General features: G+C 54.0%; 12 protein-coding genes across 12 annotated transcripts; 6 read left to right on the forward strand and 6 right to left on the reverse strand.

The window, feature by feature from the left end:
• Positions 1-135: 135 nt before the first annotated feature.
• BAUCODRAFT_264092 (uncharacterized protein) lies at positions 136-974 on the forward strand. The gene is made up of 2 exons (XM_007681953.1): positions 136-279; positions 330-974. The coding sequence occupies exons 1-2, from the start codon at positions 265-267 to the stop codon at positions 945-947; spliced, it is 633 nt and encodes a 210-aa protein (XP_007680143.1). The 5' UTR covers positions 136-264; the 3' UTR covers positions 948-974.
• BAUCODRAFT_263831 (uncharacterized protein) lies at positions 975-1,608 on the reverse strand. The gene has a single exon (XM_007681954.1). The coding sequence runs from the start codon at positions 1,355-1,357 to the stop codon at positions 1,001-1,003; it is 357 nt and encodes a 118-aa protein (XP_007680144.1). The 5' UTR covers positions 1,358-1,608; the 3' UTR covers positions 975-1,000.
• Positions 1,609-2,749, reverse strand: BAUCODRAFT_263832 (uncharacterized protein). The gene has a single exon (XM_007681955.1). It carries the CDS (start codon positions 2,504-2,506, stop codon positions 1,859-1,861), a length of 648 nt encoding a protein of 215 aa, XP_007680145.1. The 5' UTR covers positions 2,507-2,749; the 3' UTR covers positions 1,609-1,858.
• Positions 2,750-3,114: 365 nt separating this feature from the next.
• On the forward strand, positions 3,115-4,318 carry BAUCODRAFT_37757 (uncharacterized protein). Its single transcript, XM_007681632.1, has 2 exons — positions 3,115-3,823; positions 3,878-4,318. The coding sequence occupies exons 1-2, from the start codon at positions 3,124-3,126 to the stop codon at positions 4,195-4,197; spliced, it is 1,020 nt and encodes a 339-aa protein (XP_007679822.1). The 5' UTR covers positions 3,115-3,123; the 3' UTR covers positions 4,198-4,318.
• A 560-nt stretch (positions 4,319-4,878) lies between these two features.
• On the forward strand, positions 4,879-5,966 carry BAUCODRAFT_263956 (uncharacterized protein). Its single transcript, XM_007681956.1, has 2 exons — positions 4,879-5,528; positions 5,585-5,966. Exons 1-2 carry the CDS (start codon positions 5,007-5,009, stop codon positions 5,606-5,608), a joined length of 546 nt encoding a protein of 181 aa, XP_007680146.1. The 5' UTR covers positions 4,879-5,006; the 3' UTR covers positions 5,609-5,966.
• BAUCODRAFT_263957 (uncharacterized protein) lies at positions 5,967-7,542 on the forward strand. Its single transcript, XM_007681957.1, has one exon. The coding sequence runs from the start codon at positions 6,325-6,327 to the stop codon at positions 7,156-7,158; it is 834 nt and encodes a 277-aa protein (XP_007680147.1). The 5' UTR covers positions 5,967-6,324; the 3' UTR covers positions 7,159-7,542.
• Positions 7,543-8,379: 837 nt separating this feature from the next.
• On the forward strand, positions 8,380-9,199 carry BAUCODRAFT_27173 (uncharacterized protein; the record flags this gene model as incomplete). Its single annotated transcript, XM_007681562.1, has 2 exons — positions 8,380-8,979; positions 9,014-9,199. 2 exons carry the CDS (start codon positions 8,380-8,382, stop codon positions 9,197-9,199), a joined length of 786 nt encoding a protein of 261 aa, XP_007679752.1.
• Positions 9,200-10,035: 836 nt separating this feature from the next.
• BAUCODRAFT_263876 (uncharacterized protein) lies at positions 10,036-11,102 on the reverse strand. Its single transcript, XM_007681958.1, has one exon. It carries the CDS (start codon positions 10,784-10,786, stop codon positions 10,154-10,156), a length of 633 nt encoding a protein of 210 aa, XP_007680148.1. The 5' UTR covers positions 10,787-11,102; the 3' UTR covers positions 10,036-10,153.
• A 198-nt stretch (positions 11,103-11,300) lies between these two features.
• BAUCODRAFT_133770 (uncharacterized protein) lies at positions 11,301-12,467 on the forward strand (the record flags this gene model as incomplete). Its single annotated transcript, XM_007681959.1, has 2 exons — positions 11,301-11,878; positions 11,926-12,467. The coding sequence occupies exons 1-2, from the start codon at positions 11,419-11,421 to the stop codon at positions 12,465-12,467; spliced, it is 1,002 nt and encodes a 333-aa protein (XP_007680149.1). The 5' UTR covers positions 11,301-11,418.
• A 1,409-nt stretch (positions 12,468-13,876) lies between these two features.
• On the reverse strand, positions 13,877-15,074 carry BAUCODRAFT_263872 (uncharacterized protein). The gene has a single exon (XM_007681960.1). The coding sequence runs from the start codon at positions 14,921-14,923 to the stop codon at positions 14,108-14,110; it is 816 nt and encodes a 271-aa protein (XP_007680150.1). The 5' UTR covers positions 14,924-15,074; the 3' UTR covers positions 13,877-14,107.
• An 11-nt stretch (positions 15,075-15,085) lies between these two features.
• Positions 15,086-17,004, reverse strand: BAUCODRAFT_133772 (uncharacterized protein). Its single transcript, XM_007681961.1, has 3 exons — positions 16,705-17,004; positions 16,324-16,648; positions 15,086-16,268 (listed from the first exon to the last, which is right to left on the reverse strand). Exons 1-3 carry the CDS (start codon positions 16,821-16,823, stop codon positions 15,198-15,200), a joined length of 1,515 nt encoding a protein of 504 aa, XP_007680151.1. The 5' UTR covers positions 16,824-17,004; the 3' UTR covers positions 15,086-15,197.
• Positions 17,005-17,139: 135 nt separating this feature from the next.
• On the reverse strand, positions 17,140-19,611 carry BAUCODRAFT_37764 (uncharacterized protein). Its single transcript, XM_007681633.1, has 3 exons — positions 19,146-19,611; positions 18,520-19,092; positions 17,140-18,463 (listed from the first exon to the last, which is right to left on the reverse strand). The coding sequence occupies exons 1-3, from the start codon at positions 19,359-19,361 to the stop codon at positions 17,408-17,410; spliced, it is 1,845 nt and encodes a 614-aa protein (XP_007679823.1). The 5' UTR covers positions 19,362-19,611; the 3' UTR covers positions 17,140-17,407.
• Between the last annotated feature and the right edge of the window lie 314 nt (positions 19,612-19,925).

The raw sequence follows: 19,925 nt of genomic DNA on the forward strand, positions 1-19,925 counted from the left end.
TAGCATATTCAGCTAGACCATGCCAGATCTTATCTCGATGTCACATCATCAGCTGTACCGTTATCCGTTGCGCTGAGGTATTAAGGTCTTTACCTTCAACCTTCTACCAACCGTGAAGATGTCTCGTGGCGGGCGTGGCGGCATGATGGGCGGCGGTCACAAATTGCCATTCGACGTTGATCCGGAACTTGAGGCACAGATCTTGAACTACGGTTCCAATCAAGACGAGGATGGCAACGATTCACCGCGCAATCTCTTCCCAGTATGTCATCAGGCGTGGTAACTTTGCCAGTGACCCCTTGAACTCAGGCCGACTAACAGCTTTCTAGCTGTATTCTGGTGGTGTTCCCAAGGCTGCTCCGCCGACAAATCGTGAGAAGAAGCTGGTTCAGATCTATCGTGAAATCATTGCAGAAAAGCACGCCGGGCCGGCCTACTCCGGTCCACCAGGTTCGATGAAGATTCTCTGCAACAAGCGAACCGCGGCCGACTTCGACCCCTTCGAGGAGCAGTCTACTTACGGCAAGAAGTACGAGCGCAAGACTTTCCGACTTGCAGATCCCAAAAAGCGCAAGTGGCAAGCCCCACATCTTTTCCCCAAGGAGCTCTGGGAAACCATCGGCTACAACCCGGATGCTAGTGAGGATGAGCAGCCAGCAAGGAAGAAGCTCGTGCTGAATCGCCGGACGAATCTTGACAAGTTGGCGCGCTTTGACGAAGATGCCGAGGAGCGCGGTGTCAATGGCGAGGCTAATGAAGATGCAGAGGATGAAGCGAACGATGACGAGGACGAAGAGAACAGGCCTCAAGGTTTACGGGACGACGTCTTCGATGAGGACGAGGATGACGACGCTGATGACTACAACGCGGAGCAGTATTTCGACGATGGCGCAGATGATTACGATGAGGCGGGCGGTGATGAGTACGGTGCTGACGACGGGTACTAAATCCATGCTCCCTGGCTAAACCTCCCATTCCAGCGTCTTGGAGATATAGCCACTCATCTAGGTGCTACATATACAGCAATATTACAACTAGCTCCCAGACCGAGAGCGCAGGGTGACTGGACACCCGTCATTTCCAAGGGCGAGCAAGAAGAGGTATTCTGGAACGGTCGATCAATGCTCGTTCTGACCAGAGCAATGGTACGAGAAGCAGGGTGTCCCCCGCTTTTGTTGGCATGACCGCAGCGTGTTGCAACGACAATGTCTACCGATCGCAGCCGCCAGAAATATTCCTTGAGCATTGGAGCCGAAGCGAACCTAATTTGGATGACCTTGTCGCCCACGCTCTGTCTGGTACGCCAGCGGTAAGAGCCATGTACCTGCGAAGTGCAGCGCTCTCCACGGCATGACATCGTTACGGGGCAATCATGCGAGAATACATTGCGGGGGTTCGGTCGGAAAGGCGACAGTTGAGCGTTACTGAAGATGATGCTATGTGCTGTTGGTGTGACGAGTTGCTTGTCTTGAATTTTGGACTAAGCGACTGCGTTGCATTGGATGCATTCGATGAGCCTTCGATGCGTGCTTAAGGCTGGCCAATGATTGAGAGCGGCCAAGTGTTTGGTGCGAAGAGCAACCTGTCGCAGGTGGGAATCGCATTGGCATGCTGGGCGGCGGCGAGTACTGCAGTCACGGCCGACCAAGGCCATGCTTCGCTCGTTTTCTCTCAAGATCTGCTTGGAGTGACCTAGCATTGCAGTCCAGGCCAAGACGATATGGAACTGTGTCCAGCCGCGAGGAAATGCCTGGTGGTGTCCATGCAAGACTGGCCGGGTGTCACAGACGGCGAGAAAGGTAGACGCCCAAGTCTTGAAGATGCTGTGTTTATACATGTTGCGCCTTCTCAGTGACCCTCACTCATCGTCGACGAAACTACTCGCAAGCCTTCCGAAGAACGGCACCTCCACGCGATCCAGAGTCTCACTGTTTCTCCAGGCTCCGTAGGCCAGCCAGAAAATCAGTAATATGTCGCAAGCCAGCAGCATGTAGCTAATCACCGCCGTCCAGCTGAAGATGATGTGTACCATGAACAGCGCGCTGAACAGTAGCGCAGACTGCCATGCGTGGAAGCGCACATAGTCGCTCTTGTGCTCAATAAGCAGTAACACCATACCACCGGCGGGAGGGAGCAGGATATAGGCAAGCGCTGCTTCTACCCCAAGTGGCAGCCGCAGCGAAGTTTCGAAGATGTTACCGCCGCCATTGTACGTCACGCCGCCGCCTTGTAATGCTTGCTGGCCGATATAGTCGTTCCTGAAGCGTTGCGATTCGACGTCCTCATAGCCGCCCGCCTCCTCTTCGTCATCGTAGTACTGTGATGGCGGCGGCAGACGCTGATTCCGAGCTGCGGCCCATGGATCTTCGCCCGCTGCTACACTACTAATGTTGTGGGGAGCTTGCGATTGCTGGTCCGGTCGTGGTGTGTTGTGAGGTGATCGAGCAGGAGGCGACTTTGCGCGCTCCTCTTCCGGAGCGTCGGATTGGTATGGTGCAAAGTTCATCACGCTGCTATCACACCTCAAGCGGGTCTGCTACGATTGAGAGCGAGCAATAGGTGGATCCCTGCCCGTTGCCAAATGCCTGCTGCCTTGATGCCGCCTCGCCGAGCCGAACTTGATCGGTAAAACGAGTGAGGTAAGCTTATGCCGAGAACACGGTCACGTGCTCATTGCTAGGCATTGACCTGTTGAGTGCAACCCTACCCAATGTCTCCGAAGCCACCTTCTTCACTTCTGCATGTCAAGGGAATCATCATCCACGGAGAAAATCGCCGTATCTCCTATGTCCATGAAACGAGCTGTGAATCACTTGTCAGCGAGCATTTAACAGCGCAGTTGTTGCCCGCAACATCCGCAGGCGCTTGAGATTGAGATGTGCCGAGAGAAGAAGGTTGCTGGTTGCGGTGACATCACGGATAAATGCTCGAGAGGACATGCATGAACGGTAGGGTCCATTGAGTGGGTAAACACACGCTGCATTTTGTTTGATGCTTCGCTATCTCCTAAAACCGCAGTCTCTTCCCTATAAGAATACCATCTCAACCGTTGGAAGCAGTGGCATTTCATACTTAGAACAACACCAGATTTCCCGATCTTTCACAACAACCATACCAGCCAATATGCGTGTCCTACTTACTGGCGGTTCGGGCTTCATTGCCGCCCACGTCCTCGACATCCTCCTCGAACGTGGCCACAGCGTCGTCACCACCGTCCGCTCTTCGTCTAAGGGCCAGAAGATCCTCGACAACCACAAGTCCTACAACAAGGACAAGCTGAACTTCGTCATCGTAGAGGATATCGCCAAAGAAGGCGCATTCGACGATGCCGTCAAGTCAGACCCACCGTTTGAGGCCGTGGTGCACACCGCTTCGCCCTTCCACTTCAACGTCACAGACGTGCAGAAAGAGCTGCTTGATCCTGCCGTGATCGGCACCACTGGCATCCTGAAGAGCATCAAGAAGTCCGCGCCAACCGTTAAACGAGTGGTGATCACGAGCTCCTTCGCAAGCATCATTAACCCATTCAAGGGCACATGGCCGGACCACACTTACAGCGAACAAGACTGGAACCCAATCACCGAGCAGCAAGCGACTGAGAACCCAGCGAACGGCTACCGCGCAAGCAAAACCTTTGCTGAGCGCTCAGCGTGGGACTTTATTGAGCAGGAGAAGCCGAACTTCACGCTCGCAACGATGTGCCCGCCCCTCGTGCTTGGCCCGATCATCCACTACCTGCAGAGCTTGGATAGCCTAAACACCAGCAACGAGCGCATCAGAGACATCATCCAGGGCAAAGCCAAAGATGAGATTGCGCCGACCGGTAGAATTTACGGATCCCCTTGAGCGTAGAGTGATTGATACTGACCACTCGTAGGCACCTTCATCTGGGTCGACGTCCGCGATCTCGCTATGTGCCACGTCCTTGCCATGGAGAAGGAAGACGCGGCGAACAAGCGCTTTTTCATCACCGCCGGCTACTTCAGCAACAAGGAGATTGCCGAGATCATCGCAAAGAACTTTCCGGAGTACAAGGACAAGCTGCCGACGAGCTCGACGCCAGGCGGTGACTACCCGAAGGAAGGACTGTACAAATTCAACAATGAGCGGGTCATCAAGACGCTGGGCATCAAATTCCGGGGACTGGAGGAGAGCATTGTAGATGCGGTGAAGAGCCTGCAGAGCGTCGGTGCGTGATGGAGAGTCTTGTAGGCGGCACGAAATAGTGCTGCAATACCCATGACAAGCCTAGATGTAGATGAACATAGAAAGCTGTAAAGCTGTGTCTATGATACGCCTCGCGCCTGATCAATGTCACTGTATAATCCGTCAGCAAACGCCTAAGGTCACGAACGGTTCACACAAATGCTAGATGTGACAGTGGCAGATCAGACTGTTGAGCTTGAATTATGTTTGAACGTCACGCGAGCATGCTCGTCGGCAGTTATCGTTTGAAGAATGGTGCATCATTATGCGCGTCTTAGGGAAGCCAAAGAAGGCTGGCTGGCGTACCTCTTATTGGGATGATTAACAGTGGTGATGCTCGAGCGCCAGGGAGTAACCCGGTCGCTCCACCTGAGAACATGATGTCCTTTCCCTCGCTTTTCCAGGGGTATTTTGGGAGGAGGATGTCTATACGAGTGGATAGTATTGTACTCGGTTTACTGAAGGTTGAAAGAAAATGAGACAGGCGAAGTCGGCCGCCTATGCCGCGGATTCGGCCGCCGAGGTGAATGCACAAAGACGACATTTTGCCTGGGCAAGATGAGCATCATTTACGAAAGGATCGCTGGTACCATAATACCACTGCAGAAGAGCGGGAAGAGCTCGTTGCTTGGATGTTGAGCGTGTGCTGAGGCTTCTTCGCTTTCCAACACACTCGCGCACCGCGTAAGGAGTAAAGGACTAAGCGACCCCCTAGCAACCTTCAATAAAGCTCCACAAACCTCACAAGACTGGGTGGAACGAACGGGAGTGCTCCCTTGCGGAGCTGAGTGGCCTACAGAATGGGCGGGATCCTGTCAACCTTCTCCAAACTCATCTGGAGCAAGAGAGAAATTCGCATACTCATCCTCGGCCTTGACAATGCTGGCAAGACGACACTCCTCTTTCGGCTAAAGATTGGCGAGGTAGTGACGACTGTGCCTACCATTGGCTTCAACGTCGAGTCGGTCACCTACAAGAATCTGAACTTCAATGTATGGGATCTTGGTGGACAGACTAGCATACGACCGTACTGGCGGTGCTATTATGCCAACACTGCAGCTGTGGTATTTGTGATCGACTCCACGGACATTGAACGACTGGACACGGCGAGCGGAGAGCTGAGGAGCATGCTTGAGGAAGAAGAGCTCAGGGATGCGGCGCTGCTGGTCTTTGCGAATAAGCAGGATCAACCTGGGGCGAAGGGTGCGGGTGAGATCAGCGAGGCGCTGAGGTTGGGTGAGCTGAAGGACAGGAACTGGAGTATCATGGCCTGCTCGGCAATTGATGGCAGGGGTGTCAATGAAGGCATGGACTGGCTTGTGGTGAGCAGCGCGTCCGCTTGGGTGTTTGCAGACGTGAAGCTGACCGAGACCCGCAGCAAACTGTTGGCGACTCCTCATGACATCGGCGTGCTGTAGATTCTTGCCTTCATTTACGAACGGCGTACAGCATCTGGTGGCTCCGAAAGTGCATTTCAGGACTATGTATGTACGGCATATGCATTGCTCGGGGCAATGGGCGGATGCTTGTCTCACTTTGTCAGCAACGGGTGGCAAACCTTGCACGTTACGATATGAGACTACCATTAACTGTCAGATACCCTCAGACCCTTCGCGGCGGCAAGGGGTCTCGCAACCCCCTCGTTAGAGCAGGTCGCTGTCAGACTCAGATCGGCGGCGGCCAAGCTGGGGAGTGAACATGTCACCTCTTATGCGAACAGTGTGACTGTGTGGTTTGTGAAACGGTAGGAGCTGGATCAGAATGGGAGCATCTGACAACAGCAAGGTCGCTCTTTCCGTGCTTGCTAGCCGCAGTCCGGTCTCGATTGTCGCCGTGGTTGCACTCTTTGTTCGTTGACAACACATGACGCACAATGTCTTTGTTTGCAGCAAAACATGCGATCAGTGACCACGTCAACGTCTTGCAGCTTCTCTACCAACTCGGCATCAGTACATACCCAAGGAAGGCAGTCTTACACGGTCGCAGCACAGAAGTCGTTCCCACTTGGAAGGTCACGAAACATGATCCCGGAGCTGGCAGTTGATGTGACGGACGCCCTGGCTCTTGCTCAGCATCTGCGAGAGTTAGATCTGAATACGCCGCAGACTGTTCGCCACGATGCCCTTCCCCACTTCCTCACACAGCCGCTCCACTCTCCTCCGTCTCGAAATCCCGGCATGCGATCTGAACCCGGACCCAACATGGTTCCCTTATTTGGAGGCTCCACTGCTCGCGCCTTTCGTGCACGCCCCACCACTAGTCAAGCAATTGGCCGGCATACGCGTTACACCATTCTGGGCCTCCTTGCCCGTCATACCAGGCACAATGCCTCCAGACCGTACCCATGAGCCCCACACTGCACTTCTGGCAGCGGTGGATGTCCTCTCGGCTGCTACCGGAGAATCGTCGCTGAAGGTATTTGGCTATCTCAAAGCTGATGGAGCGACCGACTATACCTACCGTTGCAGGCTCACAACCAAATTCCACACGATGTCGACAGCAAGTACAACCGATTATGAAATGACCGGAGCTCAGTTCGACCGTCTAAGAAGCATGAAAGATCAAAGCCAATGGCTGTCCGCCCTCGACAGTCTCGTGAGCCGCATGAACTATCGAGCAATCTATCACGTCCGTGAGAGGCTGCAGCATTACTATGGAGCCGCGGTAGCTCTCAACGAAGAACATCTGTGGCGCGAAGCCACCTGGGGTTCACAGGCAAAAGAGCTTGTTGACGACCCCAAGCTCCAGAAAGCTGTCCGAAATGCAAAAGATTACGTTCAAGAGCAGCCCTACTGGCTTTCCTTAGACAGAGAAGATACGATCACCGACAAGGTGAACTACTTCCATACCGCAACGCTCTACCACGCGCTCGCACATGCACACAACTCCTTGGCGCCTCCGCCTCTCATTGAACAGATCAGCATCTGTCCTGCCCCGGTCCAATCTTACTAAACTGGTTCTTGAGCGTTTCAGAGTTGCGTGTAGGTTGCTCAACTGTATGCTCCCACTCAGTGCTCATGGACTTCGCGTTAGCTTCATAAAAATCGCCACGGACATTCATATCGATGCGGAAGGTCGGACGGTGGCGAATGTGCCGTGGCCACCCGGCTGGACAGATTTCATAACAACGTGGATGACGAGGACGGCGAAATTTATGTTTACTCGCTGTTGCCAGTACAACGGCGATGAGCACCTTGGCATACACTACCACGGCGAGTACTGCGTTTACAATTCAAGCAGTTGGAAGCGTGAAGAGGACGACTCCGAAGACGACGAGCTTGCAGAGCTTCGCGCGGCTTACCTCGACCTGACGTAGGATCATGGTAGGCCGAGAGCGCCAGCGGAAGGGGGAGAGAATGGTGCTGTGATGGGCAGATAGAAGTCAGCCGGCTAACCTGAAGGCTACGGGCTGCAGTAAGCCACTGATCGCTAATGCTCTTTACCACACTTTGCTTTTCGGAAGACCCAGCACTGCACGGCGCCGTACAGGCGGTACACTCTATTCATGCCCAACCGCTAGCGACTGGTCAGCCAAGGGGTAGAACAAGCATTGAGCCTAGACTAGCATGCGAAGCCTGTCTTGCTACAGGTTCACTTGGTAAAGGATAACACTCTGATGGATCTTATAGCACGTATACCTCAGCTCAGCGGCCTGGACTTCCTTGGAAGTTTTACAATCCACTGTCTGCCTACTCTACCTTCAGAATTCTGCCTAACGCTATGGGCAGCCTTAGCAATCTCGCCCGGCGCATGGGCAGCATCACACTATCCTCGCAATATACCACCAGAACAACAATGTACAGCGCTGTGAGACTGGAGTACCCTGTCAGAGAACTCATGCCGTCCTCTGCCGCACAACTGCATCTTGAAGAACCAGCCTTGCTTGCTCAGCGAGCCAGACCCCCACCCAAACTCCCAATTTCTTGGAATCTATGATACCACGACGATCACCCTGGTTGATGGGGAGCCGAGTAATCCGTTCTCACTGTCACCACGAGCAACACCACCGGAGGATATGCGTACCGGATCAACGCCCTGTCACACACGCGCGGAGAGAGCGTCCTAGAGGTTTTAAGCCTGAAATGTGCGAGCGGCAGTGTCAAAGTTGTCTGGCGCTTCCGACTAACTGCGCCTTCTCAAAGCCCTAATTCGCCTCAGGACTTCGAGCTAAGCATGACAGAGTGTAACGGTCTGCTAAAGCATGGAAGCAAGCTCCGTTGGGTCCGCGTACTGACGAATCTGGTACATCGCACATCCGCCAGAGCGTTCTACCACGTTCGCAATCGCTTGCACGCGAGCTATAGCGAAGTGGCGATGCACCTTGAGCAGGCATCCTGGAATGCGTATTGGTGTCGGCAACCGCCTCGTAGCGCGTTAGGAATCCTCTATGCTAGAATTATTGACAAGGATGCAGATCTGCACGGCAGCAAAGGCGAAACGATGAAACACGTCACCCTGCCTTGTGGCCATCTGGTCATCATGCGGAGATTTACAACCCTGGCCCTCAGCGACGAGCAGTACGCCGCTTGTGGCTCTTCGGTCTGCGGCGAGGGTATCCTTCTGGCCAAGGACCTGAAGGAGCTTGGTTTGAGAAGCCATAGGCAGCGGGCAGATGCTTACGTACTGACGGAGGACTGGCAGCATTTTGACGTAAACGTCCTCGAGGATGTCAAAGCTGTTCACTCTCCGGTCAACGCAGTCCTTGGCGCTTCTGCTGCGGCACTGGCCTCACTCCGCGCCCCAGCGCTCAGCACCTCTCTGGAGAGTACTCTGGTGAGCTTCACCCAGTCGACACTCATGTTCGAAGCGCTTGGAGAAATACCTCGACAGCCCTGACGCGATCTACCAAGGCGACACTTGTGGGCTGTACATCCACTTGCTTAAGGTGGCGTCCGCGACTAAGCACAGTTGGGAGGACGACGGCCAGGTCGGCATAGCAAAGCCCCCTCAGGCTGGACACAAGACCTCTCCGGCTGGCTTACCCGAGCGGTGAGGCTGCTCATCGACCGAGGCTGCATCGAGCGGCATTGTAGGCATATGGGTATTCGCAACCATGGGCGGAGATGGTTATGCGGAGTCCAGATACACCAGCATGATATAGCAGTCTAAGACCGTGCATTCGACGACGTTACAGAGGCTGTGGCTTCTATGGATGAGCTTGCTAGTGCCTTGGGCGAGGCTCGCTTGGCGGAGGATCATACAGGACTTGACGACCCTCTCCACAGGCTAAGCTGAATGACGTCGTTCTGTAGGTTACGTAGACTATTATGAAGAAGCGGGTCGTACGTGAGCATCCGTCCATGTACCCTTATACTGCGAGATACCGTGTTTTAGTCCGTTTTTGCAACTTATGGCGAATTGAATCCCGATATATCCCTTCTCCAGCCGTAGGGACGCCTGCTCAAAGCTTTAGATTCCTCATCAAGACTTGAGTGATCCAGGTCGCACTCGTGGCGGCAGAGTATGTCCAAGAAACAACAGGCAAGGCCTTGCGGCCTCGATTACGCCCGTGCGAATGACTGTTGTGTTATAGGCAATGTGACTATGTAACTCGATATTCCCGGCCATGCCATCAATGATGATGGTGAGACCTGCCAATGCCCGCCATGCAGGTGTGGTACTTGTTGACAGTTCCTGAAGTGACGATGCTCCAATCACATAGTAGCACGGTGTGGCGTCGCGATCGGGCATATTCATGCTCTGAATGCTCATGACGCGAGGAGTAGCGAGTGACCTGTCAGCTCAGCTGTCCTGGGTAAAACCCAGTGCATGTTTTATTTCCATTGGCGGCAAGCTTCGTAGAATAAATTCACCCAGTGGCCGCTTGGCACCAAGTGTCTGTCATTACACGGCAGATCCCTTCAAGCTCCTCTGCAGTTCCATGCACATGAGCCGTTACTACGGAGCGGTCAGTCTCTCGTGGTACGGAAGCAGCTGAGTGGTATACTCACGAGTCGAGTGGGCCGCTGCAGTTGACATTCTGGCAGCGGCTTGGATATGTCTGCTGTTGCCATTGCCTAGGGTCGTTGAAAGAAGCAGAGGGCTGCCCTTGCTGTTGCTGGTCGTCGTAGTGTTGCCTCAGGGGTTGAAACTGGGGTTGAAACTGAGTTGGCTCGTGCGTGTACATCACGGTAAGGGGCTGTTGCCAGTACAGATGCGGCGGTGGACCATATGCGTAGTTAGCTGGCGGAGGAGAGTACTGCGAGGAAGAATATTGGGGTTGGGATTGAGGTTCAGATGGTGGGCGCGGGCATGCATGACCTGTGCCTTGCAAGGCAGGTCGCATATACAAAGCATGAGTGGTGCATTGTCTCTGCGCTGAAGATAGCCACTGATTCGGCCCCAAGGGATCACAGCTAGGGCAGAAGGTGCACTCCTGGCACGTTTCCGATGACTGAGGCGAGGTCGCTGCGTGCTTGTCCTTCCTCCGTGACGGGTGAACCACGAAGTATCCTGGCCTGCTTTGGTCAAAGGACTCTCCTCTGCGAGCCTCGAGAGGTTCCTCTGGCCTCTGGCCTGCATTTCGTGCTAAGCGGGCGAGATGTGTGGCATGCTTCAGGTTCAGCACGACCTTGTCCATCCAAACCGTAAGTGACTGCCTTAGCAGGCAGTGACGCCTCGACTGAAGCTACGCGATGTCTAAGCGCTTCGGACGCTGCGATAGGTTTCAGAGCATGGGCCGGTGGAGTGCGCACGTCTGGTCGTAGGTGAGGCAGCCAAAAGGAAATGGCCAGATATGATACTTGAAGCGATGAAGACAAGGCTCCTGCCAGCGCATAGGGACAACTTGCTCGCTTACATGGTGCCACCCTCTTGTGAAGAGGCAAAAGAAGGCAACGTCCAATGCAGCGCCTTACGGTTGGGCAGCCAATCAAGCATCATATCACGCGCCAATCCAGCTTGGCTCAGCCGACCTCATTTATACGCAGTGCGGAGAACGTGATAGCCTTACAGGGCGCAAGTGCTAGCTTCACCGGTCCATTCATGGTGATGGGCTTCCGGCTCGCATTGGCTGCCGCATGGCGGCCTCGGCTTGTGGCTGGCTTACACCACCTGCGCAGAAGCCGCGACACTGCCACAACCACGTCGAACTGAAGACTGACTGGCCTCCCGTGAGCACATAAGTGCCCTTTGAACGGACTCTGCTGCCGTGAGGCAAGAACCACAAAGCGGCCAAGGCGAGGAACGTGAAACTAATAGTTGCTGTCCATCATGCAGCAAGGCGCGCTCGCTCAGCCCACAGCATTCGCACATCCGCAACAAGCAGGACGTTACGCCGGACTAGGGTTGGTCAAAGGCCTTCTCGGTACACAGCAGATTCCAGACCCTCCACCCGTTTCGTCGAAGGATGAAAGCGACTTCAAGTTACTCACCAATGAACAGAAGCAAGCGTACTCCTGGCAATACCACGGCTATCCGGCGTTGTCAAAGCAAATGGCATCCGGCCATGATTTTTTCGTACTCCGTAGATTCTCGCCCTTGCAAGTGCGCTGCTTACTCCATTTGCAAAACGAGATCGCAACCCTCGATCGAAAACTCCAGGCTTGGGATGAGTACATGATGAAGAAGCCGTTGGGGTTGGAGAAGGCAGATTCCGGCAGCCTGTCAGAGGATCCGTGTCAGGTTCGAACTCTGATTATACAGAGATCAGTCCCTCTTCTGCAGCAATATAGTAAGTCGATCGCATCCTCTGAGCCAATCTACTAACTGTACTGGTAGATGACCTAGTGGCTTCATTCTCCAATATCCGGTCTCGGCCAACTGCAACGAAGCGTCAATGTCGAAATCTGAGACATTGGTTTGGGACATACCCTGACGCCATCCAACCCGACGAGCAGCATCACCTCGACCAGGATGGTAACATGTTGCAAGGTGATCTTTTCCCAATCGTCGCAAGACCCAAGGCTCCGCTTGCGATGCTGATTGACCGCACTCGCTGCTTGAGGTTTCTCTTCCGGACTGGGAAGCGTTCAGACCACGTGGACACGCCTCTAGCGAGATATTGGAGTGCTAAGGCGCTTGAGACATTCACGACGGTCATTATCCTCATCGTCGGCCTTGGCATGCTGTTCGGACCGGTCTGGTGGCTCAATAATGTTAACGAACATGACCGCCAACTCGCTATCGTCACCGGCTTCTCCGTATTGTTCGTCATCTGGTCTTGGTTTGCGGCTGGCAATAGGCCTTTCGAGATATTAGCAGCATCTGCGGCCTATACTGCTGTGCTGATGATCTATCGACAGATCGCGTCCGGACCATGAGCAGCTCCCTTGCACCGCAGCTCGATCAAAGACATTTGCTTGAAGCCAGTCCCGCGCAGCATGTCGGTGGGACATTTTCAACAATACCAGAACACTATGTGCCCACGTCGAGTGTCCAATGTAGATGGCGGAGACGCTGTCGAGGTACCAAGCGGGACGCCACACAAAATGATTTCTTCAACCCCGCGTACAGTATCTCCTCGCAAGTTGGAGATGCCGAAAGCCTGAAAGTGGAAGATCCCTGGTAGCCTGAACGTGGACACGGTCAGCGTGCATGCTCAGCCTCTATCAGCACTGCTGTCATTGACCGTTCGGCTTACCATGCGGCGATGTCAGCGCATCAGCACAGAAGTTCACGTAATCACAGCTTGGTGGCTAGTGACCAATCAGGCCTTGGCGACAGCCATGATGAGTAATGCGCAGTTCACCGGTATGCTACCACGATCGAATAAGGGCACTGTACTGGCACTCCCATAATAGGAGTCGAGGCGCCTTGAAGACGAACCTCCCAAACAGGTCGAAGCTCCTTCATGCAGAAACCTGTCCGTGTCCTAGGTTGCCGTGCTCTTAGTGCGCGTTCGTGTCCGGTGTCAGCGTCGCACTGCGCCACGTTGTCAGCATCAGACACAGCCTAGATCCGATGGACAACAGTGCGATATACGGTGGTGATAAATACGAGCCGGCACCTCTGCAGATTTCCTACGCTGTCCGCTTGAGCCTCAAAGAGCAGATATGTCTGGGCCAAAGCCTACCATTCTCTTAATTCCTGGTGCACTGACCGCGCCGTCGTGCTATCGCTTGATTGTTCCATTGCTTGAAGAAGCGGGATATTCGACCGTATTGGCCTCGTTGGCAAGTAATAATCCGGAAGATCCAGAGGCTCACACCGCAGAGACGGACGGTCAGTTTCTGCTCGAACGCTACCTTCTTCCTCTGGTCGACGATGGCAAAGAAATTATCGTATTCGCGCACTCGTTCGGAGCGACGTCGCTATCCGGAGCAAGTCTCGGCTTGACCAAAGCGGATCGAAGCAGCTCTGGCAAGCATGGTGGTATCATTGGCATCATCTATATCTCGGGAGCTCTGGCACCACATGGCCAAAGTCAGATTGCATACCTTGGCGGGTCTTTGCCTCCTTTTTGCAAGATGAACACTGTGAGTAGCCCCCAGCTGTGTTGAGCATTGTTCGCTTCTAACACAACCTCTCCAGCCGTCACCAGGGCTATTTGTCTTTGATCCAATCGTGCCATACCTCTTCAATGACGCGGAGCCCAGGCTTGCCGCCGAATTGGCCGAAGCGCACCTACCGCACGCCATCAGACCATTTGACACACCGGTATATCAACCCATGTGGACAGACGCTGCTCTTAAAGGGCGCAGGGTGTACCTGAAGACGATGCTGGACACGACATTCCCACCAGAAGCTCAGCAAATGTTCATCGACAATTCCGGCGTTGACTGGACGGTGATTGAAGTTGCAGGTGGCCACGAGGCATTCTTAACGCAGCCGATCGCTATTGTAAGCGCGATAGTAGAGGCTATGGCGAAGTGGTGATATGGGCCAAGGGTTGCCAGTGCGCTAGATTTGGTGTTTAGACCTCTGTCGACATCGTCGCTCGTTGCGCGGAGCAGCGGTGCGTTTACTCCTCCGGGTACACCATCTTTCTAGTAACACCGCCGTCGACTACAAGCTCAGCCCCAGAGACGAAGTCAGCATCAACAAGATACTCTACCGCTTTTAGTACGTCTTCAACCTTGCCGACACGGCCTGTGAGGTGCCACTCGTGGTCGTCTTTGCTCAATCCATCCTCCCAAGACTGACCGCTCTCATCAGCCTTCTTACTCTCATTCGTTACGTTGATCCAGCCAGGAAGTACTGCGTTGACCCTGACACCCTGTGGCGCAAGGCTTACAGCCATGGATTGCGTCAGACCAAGCAAGCCGGCCTTAGTCGCCGAGTACGGCTCGTTGTTGGGCTCGCTCATGAACGCTCGAGTTGAGGACATGTGGATAATGCAGCCCCCTGTACGCCTTGCGGACGTTCTCTGTAGCATAGGGAGACAGCTTTGGCTCATGAGCATTGGTGCGGTTAGGTTTGTCTCGATCGAAGCATTCCAGTTCTCCAGAGTCAGGTCAGTAAGATGAGAGCCTCCTACGCCGTTCGTGTTTGCGGCGTTGTTTATCAGGACGTCAAGGTGGCCATTGAACAGCTTGTGGGCTTCATCCACAGCTGTCCTCAAATCAGATGGTTTCCGGAGATCACATACGGTAGCCTCGAAGTCTGCTCCCCTTCTGTGTGTTCCAGAGAGAATGCCCGCTGTGTGATCAAGTTCATCTTGGTTAACATCCAATAAAAATACGCGGTGACCCTTTTCCAGAAGCAGTCTCGACAGGCCTCTGCCAATGCCACGCGCGGCCCCAGTTATCAGAATGTTGTTGGCTGTGGTTGCTGCCATGGCTACGTATGCTTGACCTTTGCGGGTCGGATATGTCTGTAGATGTAAGGAGTCTTTGGATATTTAAGAGCAGATCTTTGTATTCGAAGGTGCGTCGGGATCGTGATGTCATCTCTGATCGCACCTTTACCTCCCAACTCGTAGGCCACACTTCGTGATGTCGTCGGCGGCACAAGTGCCGGCTGGTTGAAAAGTGTTTCTTAACAACTACATACAGTGACTGACAATATTTGCTTACGTTATTCCATAGGCGTCCAATACACGCCGCAGCGTATTACAGTCTCGCTTTCTCCTGCGGTCCAACCAAAGGGTCGTAGATAGCCAACCCAAGCGTATCCGACGGAACTCCTGTAGTGTGCATGCGCAGACCTGTCGTGTCTACGAGTTCTGGGCCCAGCTGGTCCACCGATGAGCATCCAATCAACCGCATGTTCATCTCCATCTCATCCTTCAACAGCTGCATTGCACGATCGACACCCGGTAAGCCGTAAGCGGACATGGCGAACAAGAATGGCCTGCCAATACCGACACCGGTTGCACCCAGACATAGAGCCTTGATGATGTCTGTCGCTCTCCGCACACCGCCATCGACGTAGATCTCAATCTTGTTCTCCAAGCCCAGCCGTCGAAGCTCCGGCATGACCTCCGCAAGCACTTCGATGCCCGAGCGGGCAAAGTCCAGTTGTCGGCCGCCGTGGTTGGAAAGCACAACACCATGCACACCAGCAGAGATGGCTCGAATGACGTCCTCGACCCTTTGTACACCCTTGAGAAGGATCGGCATCTTTGTCACGGACAGAAACCACGGAATGTCCTTCCAGCTCAAGCTTGGGTCGATGAAGGATGAGATTGCTCGCGCAGCGCCCTGTGACCGATCGACGTTGTCTCCCCCAGTGTTCTGGACATTCGAGCCAACGTCCGAGAATTTTGACCGCATATCCTTTTCTCTCCGGCCAAGTTGTGGTGCGTCTACCGTGATGAAAAGACCCTTGCAACCACGCTTTTCAGCATGCTCAATGATGCGCTTCGTGATTTCGCGGTTCTTGTTGACGTAGAGCTGGAGCCACTGGACTTGGTCGCCTTGTTTGGCATCCACGATTTCATCAAAGGAGCAGGAGGCGAGGGTCGGTATCATCTGGATGACGTTGTGCTTCTTCGCGCCGCGAGTCAACACAACTTCGCCTTCCGGATTGCCTAGTTTACCGAGTGCAGTTGCTGTGACGTAGAACGGAATTGAGACCTTCGTGCCCAGCATTGTCGTGCTGGTATCGACCTTCTCCACATCGACGAGTACTCTCGGTCGGAACCATATCTTGTGATAGGCGGAGTGGTTCTCTCTCATTGTCTGCGCAATCAATTAGCCGACGACAACCAGGACACGTTCTGTTCCGCATGCTTACGATCTCATCATCGGCGCCGCTGGAGTAGTACGCCCAAGCGGTCTTCTTCATCACCCGCCTTGCTACATGCTCGAAATCCATCAAGTTGTAACATTGCTCCAGAATGGGCATGCGCTTAATGCGCTCTTGCCTCTCAATCTCGTCTGGGTCCTCAGCATGCTCCTCCTTCTCCACCGTCTTCATGTCGACTTCTCCAAGGTGCTTGCTCTTGTCGAGGAACTTGTCCAGAGTATCTGGCGGGTGGATTGGATCATACTCCTCGGTCGCATCCTTGCCTGCATACTTGAGGATAATCTTGGGTCCGCCGGGATGCTCTGGCATGAACCTGGAGAAGTGATCAGTGAGTGCACCGACGGCGTCTTAAGTGGCCAAGCTACGTACTCTGTGACATCGTACGCCCGTCCGTGTACAATGACCCAACATGACTCTCGACTGTTGTGCTTTGCCACTTCTTCGCCCGTGAGCTTCACAGCTTGGGTATCATTGCTTTCGTGATTCATCTTAGTCTAGGTGCTTGTGGAGCGGATGGCTAAGGTTCGAAGACAACCGAGCAGAAATTGCAGACGGAACGGAGGATGGATACTGCAAATGAGAAAGGTCAACGCCTACCTACCCGTACCGACAACCAGAAGTCATGGGCTACAGCGGTGGCGCAGAATGCTAGCTCAAGGCCGCGGCAAGCTTCCATGTCTGCCATCTCCACTCCGCCGACCAGACGAGACGGCGTTATTTCCAGCGCTCGGGTCATTCGACCCCACAACATGCGGCTCTGCGGAGGGCGGAGAGATGTCACACCAATCACATTTGGCGTTCGATGCTGATTGTAAGCTGTGGTGCACGCTACGAGGGGGCCGATGAAGCCGCAATAGCCGTTCTACCACATTCACGCGCCGATTGAGAAGAGCTCGAGTCTTGTGGAGAATCAACGGCATGCGATTCATACATGCCTTGAGGAGATCTATCTTTGTGCTTTGCTTTTAGACACGTTCGATTATGGATGGCTGGCGTTTCGCGAGCCAGAAGGCTCCCCGGGTATCATTTACGGTACCTCGCCGGCGTTCCTCAGTACCATTTCGCTAGACAGCTACCTCTTCCATCCGGAGACTGCCTCATCGACGTCCTTCCTGAACTGCCTCTGCTGGTCACACTGCTCTAAGAACACTTTGTACTTGGCTTGCAGCAGCTTCTTCTCACCTTCATCCTTGTTGGGGTATACAGCCTTGCCAGGCTTCGACATGCGGTCCATGATGTTCCATAGCGGCTCACTATGGCCATCCTTGTCCGTCGACGCCGCCTTCGCGCCCAACATGGCTGCTCCGTGCACCACCGCGGCATGCACGTATCGCGGAATGAGCACAGGCATGTCGCAGGCGGTCGCCATAAGCTCCATGAGCACTGAGTTTTGGCATTGTGATCCTGACATGAAGATGGAACTGATGATGTGACCGGACTTGTTCATCGCTTCGATGATCTGGTGTGTCTGGAGAGCGATGAACTCCATTGTCGCGTAGTAGTACAGTGCGAGACCGTCGATGCTCTTATCAGACGACAAACCGATCACACTGCCCTTCATCTCAGGGTCAGCGATGGGTGATCGGTTGCCGAATAGATCACCATAGAAGAAAAAGTGTCGGCCGAGCCAAGAGATGGTGGGTGCCCGGACTTTGTCCTGCATCTCGCGAAGGTGCTCGTTCAGGTAGTCGTAGATGTTGGCATTGAAGGTCTCGGCCACAGACATGGCTTCTTGAAAGGCCGGATGCGTCTCAATGACGTGCTTCAGTAGCTCACCGGTTGCAGACTGGCCGCCCTCTGCGAGCCAGTAGTCTGGGATAAGCACATCCCTGTACGGTCCCCAAACCCCGTTCACGAAGACCGGCTTTTCGCTCATGGCGAGATGGCATGTCGACGTACCAGCAACCGCAGCAAGACGGGTAAAAGCTTGTGACACATCGTTCTTCGCCATGCCTGCGTTCAGCGTCGCAGAGGAGAGGTTGACCTTGGCGCCAACAGTGCCGATCCAGCCGGCGTAGGCGTCGATAACTCCGGAGCCGACAGCAATACCAGTTGGCAAGCCCATGTCTGCAGCAGCCTTCTCGGACAAGGTGCCGATCAGCTCACCGGCCGTAAGGTAGCGGCCATTCTGTGCAGCAGTCAGTCATGATGCATTGCGCGTACAGCACTCGGGAGGGACAGTACCACCCCATTGACGCCGCCCATGCGCTTGAAATTATCCTCGCATAGGTCTGGCAGCCCGATCTCAGTCAAAAAGTCTTCCTGCCAACCCTTCACACTGCCGTCTACGCCCACAGGGACGTATCCTTGCTTGCATACAACCGAACAGAAGGACCTTGTCTCGCTACCCGTCGCGATATGTGTCAACGCGTCTGTCAGGTCATAGAACTTGCACCGATCGAACAGCTCCTTTGGCATGTTGTTCTTGAGCCACAGCACTTTCGGGATCTCCATCTCAATGCTCATCTGACCACCAACATACCGTAGTAGATTGTGGTTTGTCGCGTTGATCTTCTTCGTCTCTTCGATCGGTCTGTGGTCCAGCCAAAGTATGACGTTGCGGTCATTCCCATCTGCGTTGTCGAACCTGGGGCCGGTTACAGCGATTGGCTCGTCAGTGTCGTGGGAGAAGACCGCGAGGGAGCAAGTCGCATCGAAACCAATGCCACGGATTGTGGCGGGATCAACGTTATGCTGGGCCATTGCTCGGTGGACGGAGGAGCAGATGCATCGCCAGATGTTGGTCGTTGATTGTTCCTAGTCACTTTCAGCCTGCTGGTACACCAATACCGAGACGTTGGGTGACCAACGTAGTATCCAGTCTCTGGCTGCCACAAGCCAATGTTCTCACTGGCTAGGCCTACAATGTCACCCCTCTCGTTCATAATGCAGGCACGTGCCGAGCCCGTTCCGACATCAATGCCAATGTAGTGATCTTGTCGAACATGAATTTCGTTGTGCGGGTCGACGGACATCTGGCGCGACTGTTGCCGTGCCGGGTTACGGTATGGCATTGATTGTGACATATTGACAGCGAAGGGTGTTGTGCTGGAGTTGTGCTATGGTTGTTGTTGGGTTGTTGATGGGATTCACTCTGATCGGACTGAAGGAGACAAGAAAGCTTGCTTCACTCTCTCACAGTAGACGGATTGATCTCGAGCAGTAAAACGACCATTGGTCTTTGAGAAAATTTGAGAGTTGTGTAGAAAGCGCACATGTGGTACGACGTGACCTTGCAGTAGAAATTGTTGAGCGTGTTCTTACCCTGACGATCTCGAGGGGCAGTACCTTATGCATGATGGCATTGGTGGGGCAAAACACAGCGCAGCGCAGCGCAGCGTGGGGTCTCCATGTAGGCATTGCAAAAGCACCGTCAAGTACGTCGTGCTGATGTTCGGTTGAACAATATGCTGAAGCTGCCACTCATCCTGTGTCCGAAAGGCACAGAAAACCGTACGCCGGCTGTTGGTCGGAGTGCCCGCCCTGCGTTCGAGATCGAAAATGCTTTTGGGGTGGAGGCAGGTGATATGGTACGGTTGCGGTGCCAAAGAATGTTTGCAAACCCCCTAGGTAGAGTCTTCAGTCTCGGA

Source organism: Baudoinia panamericana, assembly GCF_000338955.1.
Source record: "Baudoinia panamericana UAMH 10762 unplaced genomic scaffold BAUCOscaffold_12, whole genome shotgun sequence".
Taxonomy (NCBI): domain Eukaryota; kingdom Fungi; phylum Ascomycota; class Dothideomycetes; order Mycosphaerellales; family Teratosphaeriaceae; genus Baudoinia; species Baudoinia panamericana.

Bases quoted from the DNA above. Each gene is read 5' to 3' on its own strand.
- BAUCODRAFT_263957 (XM_007681957.1), top strand. From the start codon at position 6,325: ATGCCCTTCCCCACTTCCTCACACAGCCGCTCCACTCTCCTCCGTCTC.
- BAUCODRAFT_263876 (XM_007681958.1), bottom strand. From the start codon at position 10,786: ATGGACAAGGTCGTGCTGAACCTGAAGCATGCCACACATCTCGCCCGC.
- BAUCODRAFT_263831 (XM_007681954.1), bottom strand. From the start codon at position 1,357: ATGTCATGCCGTGGAGAGCGCTGCACTTCGCAGGTACATGGCTCTTAC.
- BAUCODRAFT_37757 (XM_007681632.1), top strand. From the start codon at position 3,124: ATGCGTGTCCTACTTACTGGCGGTTCGGGCTTCATTGCCGCCCACGTC. The intron at 3,824-3,877 runs GTAGAATTTACG...GACCACTCGTAG, and splicing joins AGATGAGATTGCGCCGACCG to GCACCTTCATCTGGGTCGAC.
- BAUCODRAFT_263872 (XM_007681960.1), bottom strand. From the start codon at position 14,923: ATGGCAGCAACCACAGCCAACAACATTCTGATAACTGGGGCCGCGCGT.
- BAUCODRAFT_133772 (XM_007681961.1), bottom strand. From the start codon at position 16,823: ATGAATCACGAAAGCAATGATACCCAAGCTGTGAAGCTCACGGGCGAA. The intron at 16,649-16,704 runs GTACGTAGCTTG...TCACTTCTCCAG, and splicing joins CGGGCGTACGATGTCACAGA to GTTCATGCCAGAGCATCCCG. The intron at 16,269-16,323 runs GTAAGCATGCGG...TTGATTGCGCAG, and splicing joins GCGGCGCCGATGATGAGATC to ACAATGAGAGAGAACCACTC.
- BAUCODRAFT_263832 (XM_007681955.1), bottom strand. From the start codon at position 2,506: ATGAACTTTGCACCATACCAATCCGACGCTCCGGAAGAGGAGCGCGCA.
- BAUCODRAFT_37764 (XM_007681633.1), bottom strand. From the start codon at position 19,361: ATGTCACAATCAATGCCATACCGTAACCCGGCACGGCAACAGTCGCGC. The intron at 19,093-19,145 runs GTTGGTCACCCA...GAAAGTGACTAG, and splicing joins AGCCAGAGACTGGATACTAC to GAACAATCAACGACCAACAT. The intron at 18,464-18,519 runs GTACTGTCCCTC...ACTGCTGCACAG, and splicing joins TGGGCGGCGTCAATGGGGTG to AATGGCCGCTACCTTACGGC.
- BAUCODRAFT_263956 (XM_007681956.1), top strand. From the start codon at position 5,007: ATGGGCGGGATCCTGTCAACCTTCTCCAAACTCATCTGGAGCAAGAGA. The intron at 5,529-5,584 runs GTGAGCAGCGCG...CGAGACCCGCAG, and splicing joins AAGGCATGGACTGGCTTGTG to CAAACTGTTGGCGACTCCTC.